This window comes from Crocuta crocuta, unplaced genomic scaffold (assembly GCF_008692635.1).
Source record: "Crocuta crocuta isolate KB4526 unplaced genomic scaffold, BGI_CrCroc_1.0 scaffold480, whole genome shotgun sequence".
Taxonomy (NCBI): Eukaryota; Metazoa; Chordata; class Mammalia; order Carnivora; family Hyaenidae; genus Crocuta; species Crocuta crocuta.
The window spans coordinates 161,882-176,695 of record NW_027532418.1 but is presented as its reverse complement, the minus strand read 5'-3'; the positions used below and the strand labels follow the sequence as shown (position 1 = coordinate 176,695).

Genomic DNA, 14,814 nt, shown 5'->3' with positions numbered 1-14,814 from the left:
GTGGAGTACCCCAGTCCTCCCATCCTGTGCCAACATCAGCTCCAGCCACTCCGCCAGGACACCCACTGCACTGGGGACTCTGAGACACCCTGGAGCTTAACCACATCATCCTCAACTGTTCTGTCAGGGTACACTTTGCATGCAGAGCCCAGGGAATATATTAGTCCACACCCGTGGCAGCTTCAACTGTCTTACCAGGGTGCTTCCTGTGCAGAGCACTGCAGGATCCATAGCCTGCACCCCACCTTGGCTCCACCCACCCTGCTGTGGCACCTTTGTGCAGAGAGTCCTGGAACATCTTAGTTTACACTCCCTTCAGCTTCAGCTATCCTGCCAAGGTGTCCTATGTGCAAAGAGCACCAGGACATCCCAGCTTGTGCCCACTTCATTTTCAGCTATCCTGGCAGGGTACTTTCTATGTGAAGAGCGAAGGCACCATAGAAACCCATGTCTGCTTCAGCTTAGCAGTCCTGCCTTAGTCGGCTCTGCATGGAGAGCTCTGGGGCCTCTAGACTTGTACCCACTTCAGCTTCAGCTGTCTTGCCATAGCGCTATCTGCATGGAGATCCCTAGACCTGCCAGCCTACACACTGCCTTGGCTCTAGCTGCCCACGAGAGAGCACAGAGCAGAACACCCCAACTTACAACCACTTAAACTTCAGCTATCCTGTCAGGGTGCCCTATGCACCCAGAGCTCTAGGACTCCCTAGCTTGCACTCACCTCAGCTTCAGCAGTCCTGCCAGGGTGTCCTCTGTACTTATAACCCCAGGACTCCTACCTGCTTCCCCCAGCCTGTACCTGCTTCAATTTTAGCTTTCCTGCCAGGGCACCTGCTGCATGGAGATCCCGGGTGCTCTTAATACCAACTCATGCCTACTTTAGCTTTAACTATATTTCCAGGGCTCACACTGCATAGAAAGCCCTGGAACTCCTCGGCTTTCACCTCCTTCAGCTTCAGCTGTCCATTCAGGGCAGCCACTCCCTGGAGAGTCTCAGGATCACTCCAACACAATCCCACTTCAACTCTGGCCATCCTACTGGGACAGACCCAGCATGGAGTGCCCATGGCCCCCACTCCATGCCAGCCACGGCTCCTGCTGGACAGCAAAAGTCACCTAGAACACACGATCTGCATAGGACAAACACACATAATACCATTCTTTCAAGATTAAAAGATTTAGTGGTTCTGGGGCGCCTGGATGGCTTAGTTGGTTAAGCGTCCGACTTTCGCTTAGGTCATGATCTCGTGGTTCGTGGGTTTGAGCCCCGCATCAGGCTCTGTGCTGACTGCCAGCTCAGAGCCTGGAACCTGTTTCAGTCTGTGACTCCCTCTCTCTCTGACCCTCCCCTGCTCACGCTGTCTCTCTCTCTCTCCTAGAAATAAATAAAACATTTAAAAAAAAATTTAAAAATAAATAAATAAAAGATTCAGTGGTTCTACCTAATCCACAGAAGCATACAAAGTCAAGCAAAATGGAGAGACAGAGAAATATGCTCCAAAAGAAAGATAAAAACAAGAAAAACTCTCAGAAAAATAACGAAATGAAAAGCAGATAAACAATATGCTTAAAAAGTGTTTAATTATCTTAAAGATGCTCACCAGACTAAAGAGTGGAAGAACTCTGAGACGTTCAACAAAAAGTCAGAAAATATAGAAAAGAACCAATCAGAGTTGAAGAATATAATAACTGAAATAAAAAATAACACTAGAGGAAGTAAACAATAGATTATTGGGTGCAGGCATACAGATCAGTGATCTGGAAGACAAGGTAATGGAATGTACTTAAGGTGAATAGTGGAAAAGAATTTTTAAAAATGAGGAGAAAAGAGAGAGAATGGAGCAGAAAATATATCTGAAAAAATAATAGCTGAAAATTTCCCTAACCTAGGGAAGGAAATAGGAATTTCCTATTTCCAGGTTTAGGAATCCCAGAAAGTCCCAAACAAGATGAATCCAAGAAGGTCCACACCATGACATAATAAAAGTTAAAGATAAAGAGAAAAGTTTTAAAGCAACAAGAGAGAAAAAGTTAGGCACAAGAGAAACCCCATAAGGCTCTCAGCTTACTTTTCAGCAGAAACTGAACAGGCCAGAGGGAGTGGCATGATGTATCCTTAGTGCTTAAAGGAAAAAACCTACAACCTAGAATACTCTAACCAGCAAGATTATTCAGAATTGAAGGAGACATAAAGAGTTCCCCAGACAAACAAAAGTTAAAGGAGTTCATCACCACTAAACTGACCTTTCAAGAAGTGTTAAAGGGAATTTTTTAAGTGGAAAAGACCATAATTAGTCATAATTATGAATAAAAAGATGTAAAATATAACAGTCTACACATATAACATGGAGGAGAGAGTAAAAATAAGAGGGTTTTTTTTAGAATGTGTTTGAACTTAAACAACCATCAACTTAATAGATGTACTATGTACTAACTATGTACTTAGGATATAATATATGAACTTAATGGTAACCACAAACCCAAAAACTATAATAGCTACACAAAATAAAAATAAAAAGAAAGCAAAACATAACACTACAGAAACTCAACAATTACAAAGAAAAAGAAGAAAGAGATTAACTACAAAAACAACTGGAAAACAAGAGTGTCAGTAACTACATATCTATCAATAATTAAATGTTAATGATCTAAATGCTCTAATCAAAAGACATAGGGTGGTGGAATAAATTTTAAAAATTAATATCCTGCCTACAAAAGAGTCACCTCAAACCTAAAGACACATACAGACTGAAAGTGAAGGGATAGAAAAACATTTTCCATACAAATGAAAGGGAAAAAAAAGCCATGGCAGCAGTACTTATATCAAACAAAACAGACTTTAAAACAAAGACTCTAACAAGAGACAAAGAAGGCCATTACATGAGGATAAAGGGATCAGTCCAACAAGAGGATATAACAATTGCAAGTATCTATGCACTCAACATTGGAGCACTTAAATACATAAAGCAAATGTGAATGGGCATAATCAGAGAAATTGATGGAGCTAAAATAATAGTAAGAGACGTTAACACTCCGCACCCCCTTACATCAATGGATTAAATAATCCAGGCAGAAAATCAACATAGAAATGGTGCCTTTGAATGACACATTAAGCCAGATGGACATAACAGATATATACAGAACATCCCAAAACAAGAGTATACATTCCTTCAAGAGCACATGAAACATCCTCCAGTTTAGATCACATGTTAGGCCACAAAACAAGTCTCAACAAATTAAGAAAGACTGAAATCATACCATGCATCCTTTCTGACCACAATGGTATGAAACTAGAAATCATAACAAGAAAAAAAAAACTGGAAAAAACACAAATGCATAGAGACTAAACCACATGCTACTAAATGACTAATGGGTCAATAAAAAAATTTAAAGAAGAAATTTTAAAAATACACAAGACAAGTGAAAATGGTAACACAATGGTACAAAATCTTTGAGACACAGCAAAAGCTGTTCTAAGAGGAAAATATATAGCAGTATAGGCCTACTTCAAGAAACAAAAAAGTCAAACAATCTAACCTTATACCTAAAGGAACAAGAAAAAAAGCCCAAGGTGACTAGAAGAAAGAAAACAATAAAGATCAGAGCAGAAATAAATGACATAAGACTAAAAACACAATAGAAAAGATGAAACCAAGAGCTGGTTCTTTGAAAAGAAAAATTGATAAAACTTTAGACTCTAAGAAAAAACGAGGGCACAAATTCATAAATGTAAAAGAAGTAACAACTGATACCACAGATATACAAAGGATTTTAAGAGACTACTATGAAAAATTATATGCCAACAAATTGAACAACCTAGAAGAAATGGATAAATTCCTATATACATATAATTTTTCAAAATTGAATCATGAAGAAACTGAAAACCTGAACTAGCCAGGTATAGTAACAAAATTGAATCAGTAATCAAAAAATTACCCCCCAAAATATATGTGTATATATATTGTATACTTGTATACACACACACACACACACACACACACACACAAATATATAGGACCAGAGAGATTCACAGGTAAATTCTACCAAACATTTAAAGAATTAATACCTATTCTCCTCAAACTATTTCAAAAAAAGAAGGGAAGGAAAGCATTTAAATATATTCTACAAGGCCAGCATTGCCCTGATACAAAAACTATACAGAGACACCAAAAGAAGAAAACTACAAGATAGTATCTCTGATGAACATAGTTGCAAAAAAAATTTCAACAAAATATTAGCTAACTATATTCAACAATACATTAGAAGTAGCATACCACACAGTCAAGTGGGATTTATTTCAGGTATGAAAGAATGGTTCAATACTCACAAATCACTCAACGTGATATACCACATCAATAAAAGGAAGAAAATTATATGATCATCTCAACAGATGCAAAAAAATATTTAACAAAATATAATATCCACTCACATAAAAATTCGCAGCATCATGAATTTAGAGGGAAGATACTTCAACATAATAAAGGTCATATATGAAAAACTCACAACTAATATCATACTCAGTGGTGAAAAACAGAGATCTTTTCCTCTAAAATCAGGAACTATGTTTGTTTAACATAGTACCAGAAGTCCTAGCCACAGCAATCTGACCAAAAAAAAAAAAAGAAAGGGCATCTCTACTGGTAAGGAAGAAGTTAAAACTTTCACTATTGGCAGATGACATGGTACTATATACTATATACACTATAGAAAGCCCTAAAGATTCCACCAAAAAAGGGACTAGAACTAATAAACAAATTCAGGAAAGCTGCAATATAAAAAATTAATACACAGAGAGGGGCCTGGGTGGCTCAGTCGGCTAAGCGTCTGACTTCAGCTCAGGTCTGATCTCACAGTTTGTGAGTTCAAGCCCCACATCAGGCTCTGTGCTGACAGCTCAGAGCCTGAAGCCTGCTTCAGATTCTGTATCTCCCTCTCTCTCTGACCCTCCCCTGCTCGCTCTGTCTCTGTCTCTCAAAATAAATTTTTAAAAATGAAAAAAAAACAACACATTTTTAAAAAAATTAATACACAGAAATTCATTGTGCTTCTATACACTAATTACAAAGTAACAAAAATTTTTTAAAAAATTTGCACCTAAAGGCATAAAATGCCTAGGAATAAATAATCAAGGAGGTGAAAGAACTATACTCTGAAAACTATAAAATATTGATGAAAGAGTCTGAAGATGACACAAACAAATGGAAAGATATACCATACTTATGGATTGGAAGAACTAATGTTGTTAACATGCCCATACTACCCAATACAATCTAGAAATTCCATGCAATTACTATCAAAATACCAATAGGGGGGTGCCTGGGTAGCTCAGTTGGTTAAGCGTCCAATTTCAGCTCAGGTCATGATCTCACAGTTCGGGAGTTCGAGCCCCGTGGCGGGCTCTATGCTGACAGCTAGCTTAGAGCCTGGAGCCTGTTTCAGATTCTGTGTCTCCCTCTCTCTCTGACCCTCCCCTGTTTAGGCAGTCTCTCTCTCTCTTAGAAAAAAAAAAAAAGTATAAAAATTAAAAAAAAAAACAAAATACCAACATGATTTTTCATAGAATGAGAATACTACTAAAATTTATATGAAACTACCTAAGAACCTAAAGCAATCTTGAAAAAGAAGAACAAAGCTGGAGGTATCACAGTCCCAGACTTCACAACAATATACTACAAAGTGGAAATCAAAATAGTATGGTAGTGCCACAAAAGAGACAGATTAATAAAACAGATAGCCCGTAAATAAAACTGCACTTACTTGGTCAATTAATCTATGACAACAAGGAGCCAAGATTATACAGTGGAGAAAAGAGAAGTCTCTTCAACATTTGCATTTTGCATTTACTACATGCAAAAAAAAAGAAAAAAGAAACTGGACCACTTTTTTACACCATAAACAAAAATAAACTCAAATGGATTAAAGACCTACATGTGAGACTTGAAACCATAAAACTGCTACAAGTGAAGATATGCAATAATCTCTTCAACATTGTCTGTAATGATGTTTTTCTAGCTATGTCTCCATAAGCAAGGGAAACAAAAGCAAAAATAAACTATTGGGATTACATCAAAATAAAAAGCTTTAGCACAGTGAAGGAAAATATCAACAAAACAAAAAGTCAATTTACTGAATGCGAGAAGACTTGCAAATGACATATCTGATAAGAATTAGTATCCAAAATATATAAAGAATTTATTCAGTTCAACACCAAAACACCCCCCCCATAATCAAATTTTAAAAATGGGAGAGGACTTAAATAGACATTCTTCCAAAGAAGACAGATGGATGACAGACACATGAAGAGATGCTTAACATCAACTAATCACCAAGGAAATGCAAATCAAAATCACAATGAGATATCACCTCACACCTGTCAAAATGGCTAGAATAAAAAGAAAAGACATAATAAGTTTCAGTAAAGAGATGGAGAAAAAGAAACCCTTATGCACTGTTGGTAGGAACACAAATTGGTATAGCTACTGTGGAAAACACTATGGAAGTCCTTCAAAAAATTAAAAGTAGAATCACCATATGATCCAGTAATTTGACTACTAGGTATTTAGCCAAAGAAAATGAAAACTCTAATTTGAAAAGATTTGTGCACCCCTATGTTTATTGCAACATTATTCACAATAGCCAAGATATGGAAGCAACCCAAGTGCCCATCTATAGATGAATGTATAAAGAAGATGTGATACACACACATACATCATATATATGTATTTATTGTATAATGTAGTATACATAACATATACCTATATGTGTTATATATGTAGATATAACATGTATATAATAGATGATGTGTGTGTATATATTACACAGCCATAAAGAAAGATAAGATCTTGCATTTGTGACAACATGAATGGACCTAGAGTGTATGCTCAGCTAAACAGACTTATTTTGCTTAGCATAATACACTCCAGGTCCATCCATGTCATTGCAAATTGCAAGATTTCATTCTTTTCTATAGCTGAGTAATATTCCATTGTGTGTGTGTGTGTGTGTATACACATATATATACATATACAACATATATATACATATACATCACATTTTCTTCATCACATTTCATTCATCAGTCAATGGACATTTGGGCTATTTCTATGGTTTGACTGTTGATAATGCTGCTATAAACATCAGGTGCATGTATCCTTTGAAATAGTATTTTTGTATTCTTTGAGTAAATAAGCCAGTTAGAGAAAGACAAATATTATATGAATTCACTCATATGCGGAATAAATGAAACAAGCAAGCAAAGGGTGGTGGGGAGAATGAGAGAGAGGCAAACCAAGAAACAGACTCCTAACTAGAGAGAACAAACTGAAGATTACCAAAGGGAAGTTGGTTTAGATGATGGGGATTAAGGAGTGCGCTTGGTGTGATGAGCATCGGATGTTATATGGAAATGTTGAATCACTATATTGTATATTACACTGCATGTTAACTGGAATTTAAATAAAAACAGAGAAAGACAAATACACTATGATTTCATTTGTACGTGGAAACTAAAATAAATGAATAAACAAACAAAACACAAAATGACCTATACATATAGAGAACAAACCAATGGCTGCCAGGTGTGAGGACAGTGGCAGGATGGGGAAAATGCATGAAGGGGAATGGGAGATACAGGCTTCCAACTATGGAATGAATAAGTCAAGGGAATAATAAGTACAGCATAGGAAATATAGTCAATGGTTTGTAATAATGTTGTGTGGTGACAGTAGCTACACTTGTATTGAGGATGGCATAATATATAGATGTGTTAAATCACTATGTTGTACGTGTGAAACTAATTTAACATTGTGTGTCAACTATACACAAATATTTTTTAAATTGTTTTTTGCCTTCATCTAATTTGGGAAAAAAGTTGGTAGTTTAAGTTTTTTTCAAAATATATTTCCCTCTTGATAATTTTTAACTCGATATCTGTACAGAGTCCTGAGTTTACAGCCCTAAGACACTTATAAAACTGCATATGAGAAATCATTCTGCTGTGTAAAGTCTTAGAATGGTGTCTTATTAAAATTACAAAAAAACACACCTCTTTATATTCACTTCATAGACTCATATGTTGAACACTACCTTCAACTCTAGTCATTTTCAGATTCACTTATTATACCTCAATTTGAACTTGGTATTCTTCAAATATACCAAGTTCATCACCTAATCTTCAGGTTTCTGCACTACTACCTTTTCCCTCTGCCTAGAACGCTCTGTCTCTAGATGCTTCCATAGTTGACTGCTTAATTCATCTAGTTATCAGCCAAAATGTCACATCCAGAAGAACACCCTGGTTAACGATGGAAAGTAAATTTATGCTCACTACACACTCTTTGTTATCTACCTATATCTATCTACCTATCTATCTATCTATCCATCCATCCATCTTTATCCTTTTCTTTTAGTTTCTATATCTCTTCCTGAAACCATTCTGTTCATTTTCTGTCTTTAATGGCTGTCTATTCCCACTAAATTGAACCTTGAGGAGAACAGTGACTTTACCTGTTTCATCAATAACTTTTTTACCCAGTACCTAAAATAGTCCCCCCAAAAATGAAAAAGCTCAATAAATGTGATATTTGGAAATGGATAAGTTAATTTCAAATGAAATTCTCTGGTCTTTTCTCTCCACCACCCACTCAATTAGGCTATGTGTTGATTAAACAGCCTCCTCATGGAAGCTTTTACTTCCTGGTTGCGAAGAGTATAAATCACAGGATTCAACAAAGGAAAGATCACTGTATGAAAGAGAGAAACCACCTTGTCAGCTGGGAAGGCTCTGAAGGGGCGAGTGTAGATAAAGATGCCAGGCCCAAACATAAGAAATATAACGATGATATGAGTGGTACATGTGGATACAGCCTTGCTCTTCCCCTCAGAGGAAGAACCATGTACACGGCAAAGGATGACTGCATAGGAGGCCAGAAGCCCCAGGAAGCACAGGAGGGTCATCAGGCCACTGTTGAAGACCATCAGAAGCTCCACCACGAAGGTATCTGTGCAGGCCAGCTTGATGACCTGTGGCACATCACAGAAGAAGTTATCCAGTCGGTTTGGGCCACAGAAGGGCAAGTGGAGGATGAGCGCCACCTGGATAATGGAGTGGACAAAGCCTCCAAGCCACAGAGCCAACAGCAAGGCATAGCAGGCTCTAGGGTTCATGACAGTGGAATAGTGTAAAGGCCGACAGATGGCAATATAGCGGTCAAAGGCCATCACAACAAGGAGTAACCCTTCTCCTCCTCCAAGGAAGTGCAAGAAAAAGAGCTGAGTGATGCAGCCCCTGTAGGAGATTACCTTCTTCTCAGAAAGAAAGTCCACCAGCATCCTGGGAGCCACAATGAAGGAGTAGGATGCATCCAGGAAAGCCAAGTTGCCCAGAAAGAAGTAGAGGGGTGCTGTGAGACCAGGGTCTGATCTGATGGTGAGGATGATGAGAAAATTTCCAGGAAGGATGATGAGATAGAAAATTAAAACTAGGACAAAGACCAGGAGCTGAATATCTCGAGATTGGGTCAGACCAAGAAGGATGAATTCTTTCACCACCGTGTAGTTGTCATTTTCCATTTCCTCAGTCTGCAGTACATCAAGAAGCAGAGTTCATTGTTATTACTATTTCTTCTGCCTAGACCCTCATTCATCTCCAACTAAAAATATTTGACATATATGTCACATTAGCTAAAAATATGTCTCAGCCCTCTCCAATATCCTGGGCAAACTCCAAACCTTTCATTAACTTCAGATTTAAAGCAAGCAAGCAAACAAACAAAAATACTATTCTTACACTACAACTCTTATTCCCATTCAATCATGTGCTTCTATAGAGCTTCTCTCTACTTTAAGAATCTGGCATCCTGGGGCACCTGGCCTCCAAGTGGTTCAGTTGGTTAAGCACCTGACTCTTGATTTTGGCTCAGGTCCTGATCTTATGGTTCCTGTGACAGAGCCCGGTGTCAGGGTCTATGCTGACAGCGAGAAACCCTCTTGGGAATTTCTCTCTGCCTGCCTCTCTCTCTCTCTCTCTCTGTATGTGTGTATGTGAAAATAAGTCATTATATTTTAATTTTATTCTTTTCAAATGCTACTTTTTAATATGTATAATATATATTAGTATCAAGGTATATATGTACTTTATAAATAAATTGCATATACTTAAGGTACATGTTCAAAAAATGTTTTGTTATGGGTATGAAATGTCTTAGGTTTGAAAACTGCTGATCTACAGAAAAATATAATGTAATATATGCCAGTGCTCCGCTATACTATTTAATTAAATAACACAGTTGCTTTAAGTACATTCTATTGAATTTGAGCTGCCAAAAAAGGGGAGATCTTTAACAGAAAATGCTAACGAGTCATTAGTTATAAAGGAAAGACCGGAAGAGAGAAGAGTGAGGGAAAGAAAGAAGAGGGGAAATAGAGAAGTCAAAAAACAAAACAAAACAAAAAACAACCAAAAAGCAAAATATTGTGTATAGTAAATCTATACAGTGCATTGTTAGGGTACATATTTTAGGAAACATTAAAAATATCTCTTTTAAGTATCTCCAGGGCTGAATAGAGTGGATAATACACAAGTTTCCATGTATTACACATAGCCATAGGTGGAATTTATGAAAGTCATACTTCAGTATATCAGTATATATACATAATATGCATATACAGAAAACACATACACACACATGGAAAGTGGAACTTACACAAAATTTTAATAAAAAATTTTAGGGGGGACTCTTTAAATTAGCTTCTCTGCTCACTTCTTAACTTTTCAACATTCCAACAGCCATTTGTCTCAACAGTCATTCCATCATTTTCCTATAAAAATACGCCAAAGAATGTAAGGCAAAGCTACCTTTTGCTTACTTAGGTTATTTGCATCCCACAAACTCACTCAGAATGTATTGTTTCATGATGTGTGTTTAAAGCTATCTCTAAGACATAAGAGGATTTCTGAAGGTCTTTGTGATTAAGGGTTATAGACTCTTATCCTCTGCCTCTTTTATCTCTGTATTTCAACTATGACTTAACTAGATGGATTTACACACCACCTGACATATGTGATTCATTTTGATCCCATATCCCATTCTCATATATGTGCATTCTGTACCTGTGACTCTGAAATGGTGGCTGGCACAGATGCAGAAACTATGTATGAGATGACCATTCTTCCAGGTAAAATAAAATAAATTTCTGGAAAAAAATCTACAAATTATGGCCCTTTTCAGAATAAAAATATCCTGTTTTAGCCAATTACTGGGAAAAGTGTCAAAAATCTAAACCCTTATTACTGTATCTCCAATTTTCCTTGCCATTTCAGCTAATTCATAGGTTCTTCTCACTGCGGCAATGATGATATAGTATAGAGGTAGGAAGTTGAGGGAGAAGGGCTGCCCTTATTTTTAGGGTGGAGACAAACTGTGCAGGCCTGGAGTACAGACTCTGGTAGACCAGCCTCTGGAGCCAGGTGTAGAGACCCAAGAGCCTTACTTCCCCATCTCTTTGAAACATTTACTCATGCTTCTTTCCTAATGTCCCCTCTGTCCTCTTTCTCTCCCCTTTCACTCATCACCAAGTCTTTATTTTCCTAATTTATTTGTATAAATTTGTTTATGGTTCCTTTTCACCTTTTAATTTATTGAACTCATTTTCCCCTAATTTTATTTCCCTCTTTACTTAGCTTTCTGTAAATCTAACACTTTTTAATCATGTCCTCCTTTTTCTCCCTAGCATGTATTCATGTTCTTTTCTCTCTCTGAAATTTTTTCACTCTCTCTGCTTGTCCCCTTGTTCACTGCCACTCCACTATATCCCAATGCCTCTCTTGCCATTGTATCTAAAACCAAGGGGTGCCTGGGTGGCTCAGTCAGTTAAGCATCCGACCCTTGATTTCAGTTCAGGTCATGATCTCACAAACCATTTCAGGCTCTGTACTGACAGCACAGGGTCTGCTTGGGATTCTCTCTCTCTCTCTCTCTGCCCCCCCCTCCACTCATGTGTACTTTCTCTCTTTCAAAATAAACCTTTAAAATTTTTAAATTAAATATGAAACAAAAACATTATTGTTGTTTCCTTTCAAACAAAATGAGCAATACTTATGCTTCCCACCATCTTCCATTCTAAACAGCTGGCTTACAAAATAAAATGTATAAGTCACTTTTCACTACTAACCATTTACTCTTGAATGGATGGTATCCTTACAATTTATTATATATGAACCACTTGTTAATTAATTCCCATCTCTCATATATATTTTTACTGCATATAAATGAACATGATAAAATGAAATGCTATACCTTTTTTCATAAAAGGAAATTTCATTAATATAATTCTAATGAAATGAATATATTTAACAAAGTTTCCAAAAATTTGAGTGTAATGTATGTGAACATATTGACTGAAGCTTATAAATTATTTAAGTATAAATTAATAAATTCTACATGACATGTCCTTAAAAATGTGTATCAAGTTGAAGAACATGATCAAAGGTTTAATACTGATGCTAATGATGGACTAAACAAATGTATTGGTCTTCAGCCAGAAAATTCTCTCATCAGTGAAATGAGATGGTTAAATTAAATTACTTCTAAATTCCCTAGCTTTTTAGGAAATAATAAATAATGTAGAACTATCCTTGGTTTGGAGTCCTATATGATTCTACTACCTTTTCAGAATGAGTAAGTGTTGGCTCAGCAGTTCACTAAATGTATTACCCTAGGAAAGTCACCCAGCTTTCAGAAGGCTGAATTTTCACCTATCATATAAAATGATGTATTGACTCCTGTCTGACAGGGACATAAGGATCAAAAGGGATGATAATAGTAATAATAAGTAACTTATTCTGGTGTGTTTAAAACAAAGTTAACCCTGCAAATCTGCAAATGTTAAGAGGTAGCTCTGCTGAATGGACATATTCCATGAGATCCTTTGTCAGTGGCTGCAGGGTAATCTGTGGTTGACAGTAGCTGCAAAAATCTGATTAATAGAAGAAATTGTGGAAGTGAAGTAAAACCTTCATGTAAAATCGCCAATGCAGGCAGTAATTTGTAGATCAAGCTTTTCTCAGTTTTACAAGCTTTCTCTCTGTTACAGCCCTATGTTGATGAGTAATGGAACCACAGACAAGAGAAGAAACTCTCAAATATGTTGAGAAGGAAGTTAAGATATCTGGGCTAATATGAAAAATCATTAAATCTGTTAAGTTTTTATCCTGGAGAGTTTAGCCTAACTTCCTGTACCTTCCTCTCTTCTATCTGTACTTTATAAGGAAAATAAAGCATATCAGTCACTTATATGCTCCTCGGTTTCAACATCAAATGTCAATTCTCTGAAAGTTACTGATAATTTCACTTAACTATGACAAGAGAATGAAAGTTTTTGTCCACCATGAAAGTAATTCTAAGCATCCAGAGACATGGAAATGTATTAGGGAAGAGAGTAGAAAATGCCACACTACTGAATTTCGGCCTTTGCCTCTGCTATTCCTACTGAAACTCTGACCTCTCTTCCATTGTATTCCAAGGCAGCCGATGAAGCAGAATAGCTGTAATACCTTTTCTATTGTCCTCTGCTTCTTGTTTCTTGTAAATACAAGTACTCCTCCTAGTTCCTGAAATTTGAGTCTGCAAGGGTTTTATGTAATTCTCACAAAGTAGCCATCCTTCCTCTCCTGATAAAAACATTAACTGACCATTCTTATTGTTCATAAATATTTTTTCTCACATAAATATTTGTTTTCACATAGGGACCTTAGTTTGTGAAACCTCCTTTAACTCTTTGTGATGCAGTAGAGAAACTGCTTTGGACACTTGAGACTACCACAGCTCTACTGAATATTTCCAAAGGGAGCTATTAGAATGCCAACTAAATTAGGCATGGGGAAATACCAGAGCTTTGTAAGGAATAAATATTTTTAAATAAATCATATAATGCCACACTGGGTAAATTCTGAATTTTAAAACCAAAATTCTATCAGTGCATGAGATAATAAGCCCTATTTGGAAGCATATTTATTAGGTCAAAAGTAAAGGGGTTAAGAAAAATTAATTTATATCTTATAATTCAAAAAGAAAAATGTAAATGAGAGATTAATATGTATACATATATATGTATGTGAGATATATATATATACCTCAGATACCTCAGAGCCTGGAGCCTGATTCAGATTCTGTATCTCCCTCTCTCTCTGACACTCCCTTGATCATTCTGTCTTTATCTCTCTCTCTCAGAAATAAAACATTAAAACATTTAAAAAAAAACAATCATACACACGAAAATAGCCCATTATAGTGAATAGTGAATTGCCAGGCAGAAAGCGAAAGCTAAAGATATAATGCTGGCTCCAACCTATAAATGATCCATGGCTTTAGAAAATAATACCACTTTATCAGACTGTTTCTCCACCTTTAAATGGGGCATTTTAAAAATATTAAGATACTGAACTATTTATCTGTATTGCTGACTTTTTTTTGACATTCCCTTAGTTTCTGCACCAAATTCAAAAATCACTTACTACCCTGAGCCAGGTAGTATTTTAAGTGTCAGTAGTGCTATATAGACAAAACCAACAACAACCCTGTTCTTTGGAGTTTTAAATCCTAACACAGGGAGGCAGACAATAAACAAACAAGCAGAAAAGAAAGCATCAGATAATAATTTATGTTATAACGAAAATATAACAGTGTGTTGGAGAAAGAGACTGCTATCTTAGAGTCATGGTCAGGGAAGGTATTTCTGAGGCAGTTTCAAAAGAGTGAGCTGTGAATGTCTAAAAGAAGCCACTCTAAAGAGAAGCCACCAAAAAGAAAGATCTGG

The 14,814-nt window shown here is 36.5% G+C and overlaps 2 protein-coding genes across 3 annotated transcripts in view; both read right to left on the bottom strand.

The window, feature by feature from the left end:
* The window catches only part of LOC144243885 (olfactory receptor 4K2-like), a 60,721-nt gene that overhangs the window by 21,662 nt on the left and 24,245 nt on the right, over positions 1-14,814 (bottom strand). The window lies entirely within an intron of this gene.
* Positions 4,686-9,573, bottom strand: LOC144243907 (olfactory receptor 4N2). 2 transcript variants are annotated; one of them, XM_077779048.1, is made up of 2 exons: positions 8,669-9,570; positions 4,686-4,692 (listed from the first exon to the last, which is right to left on the bottom strand). In XM_077779048.1, exons 1-2 carry the CDS (start codon positions 9,568-9,570, stop codon positions 4,686-4,688), a joined length of 909 nt encoding a protein of 302 aa, XP_077635174.1. The 2 variants fall into 2 exon arrangements, with proteins under 2 accessions (XP_077635174.1, XP_077635175.1); XM_077779049.1 differs by lacking the exon at positions 4,686-4,692 and having other exon boundaries at positions 8,647-9,573.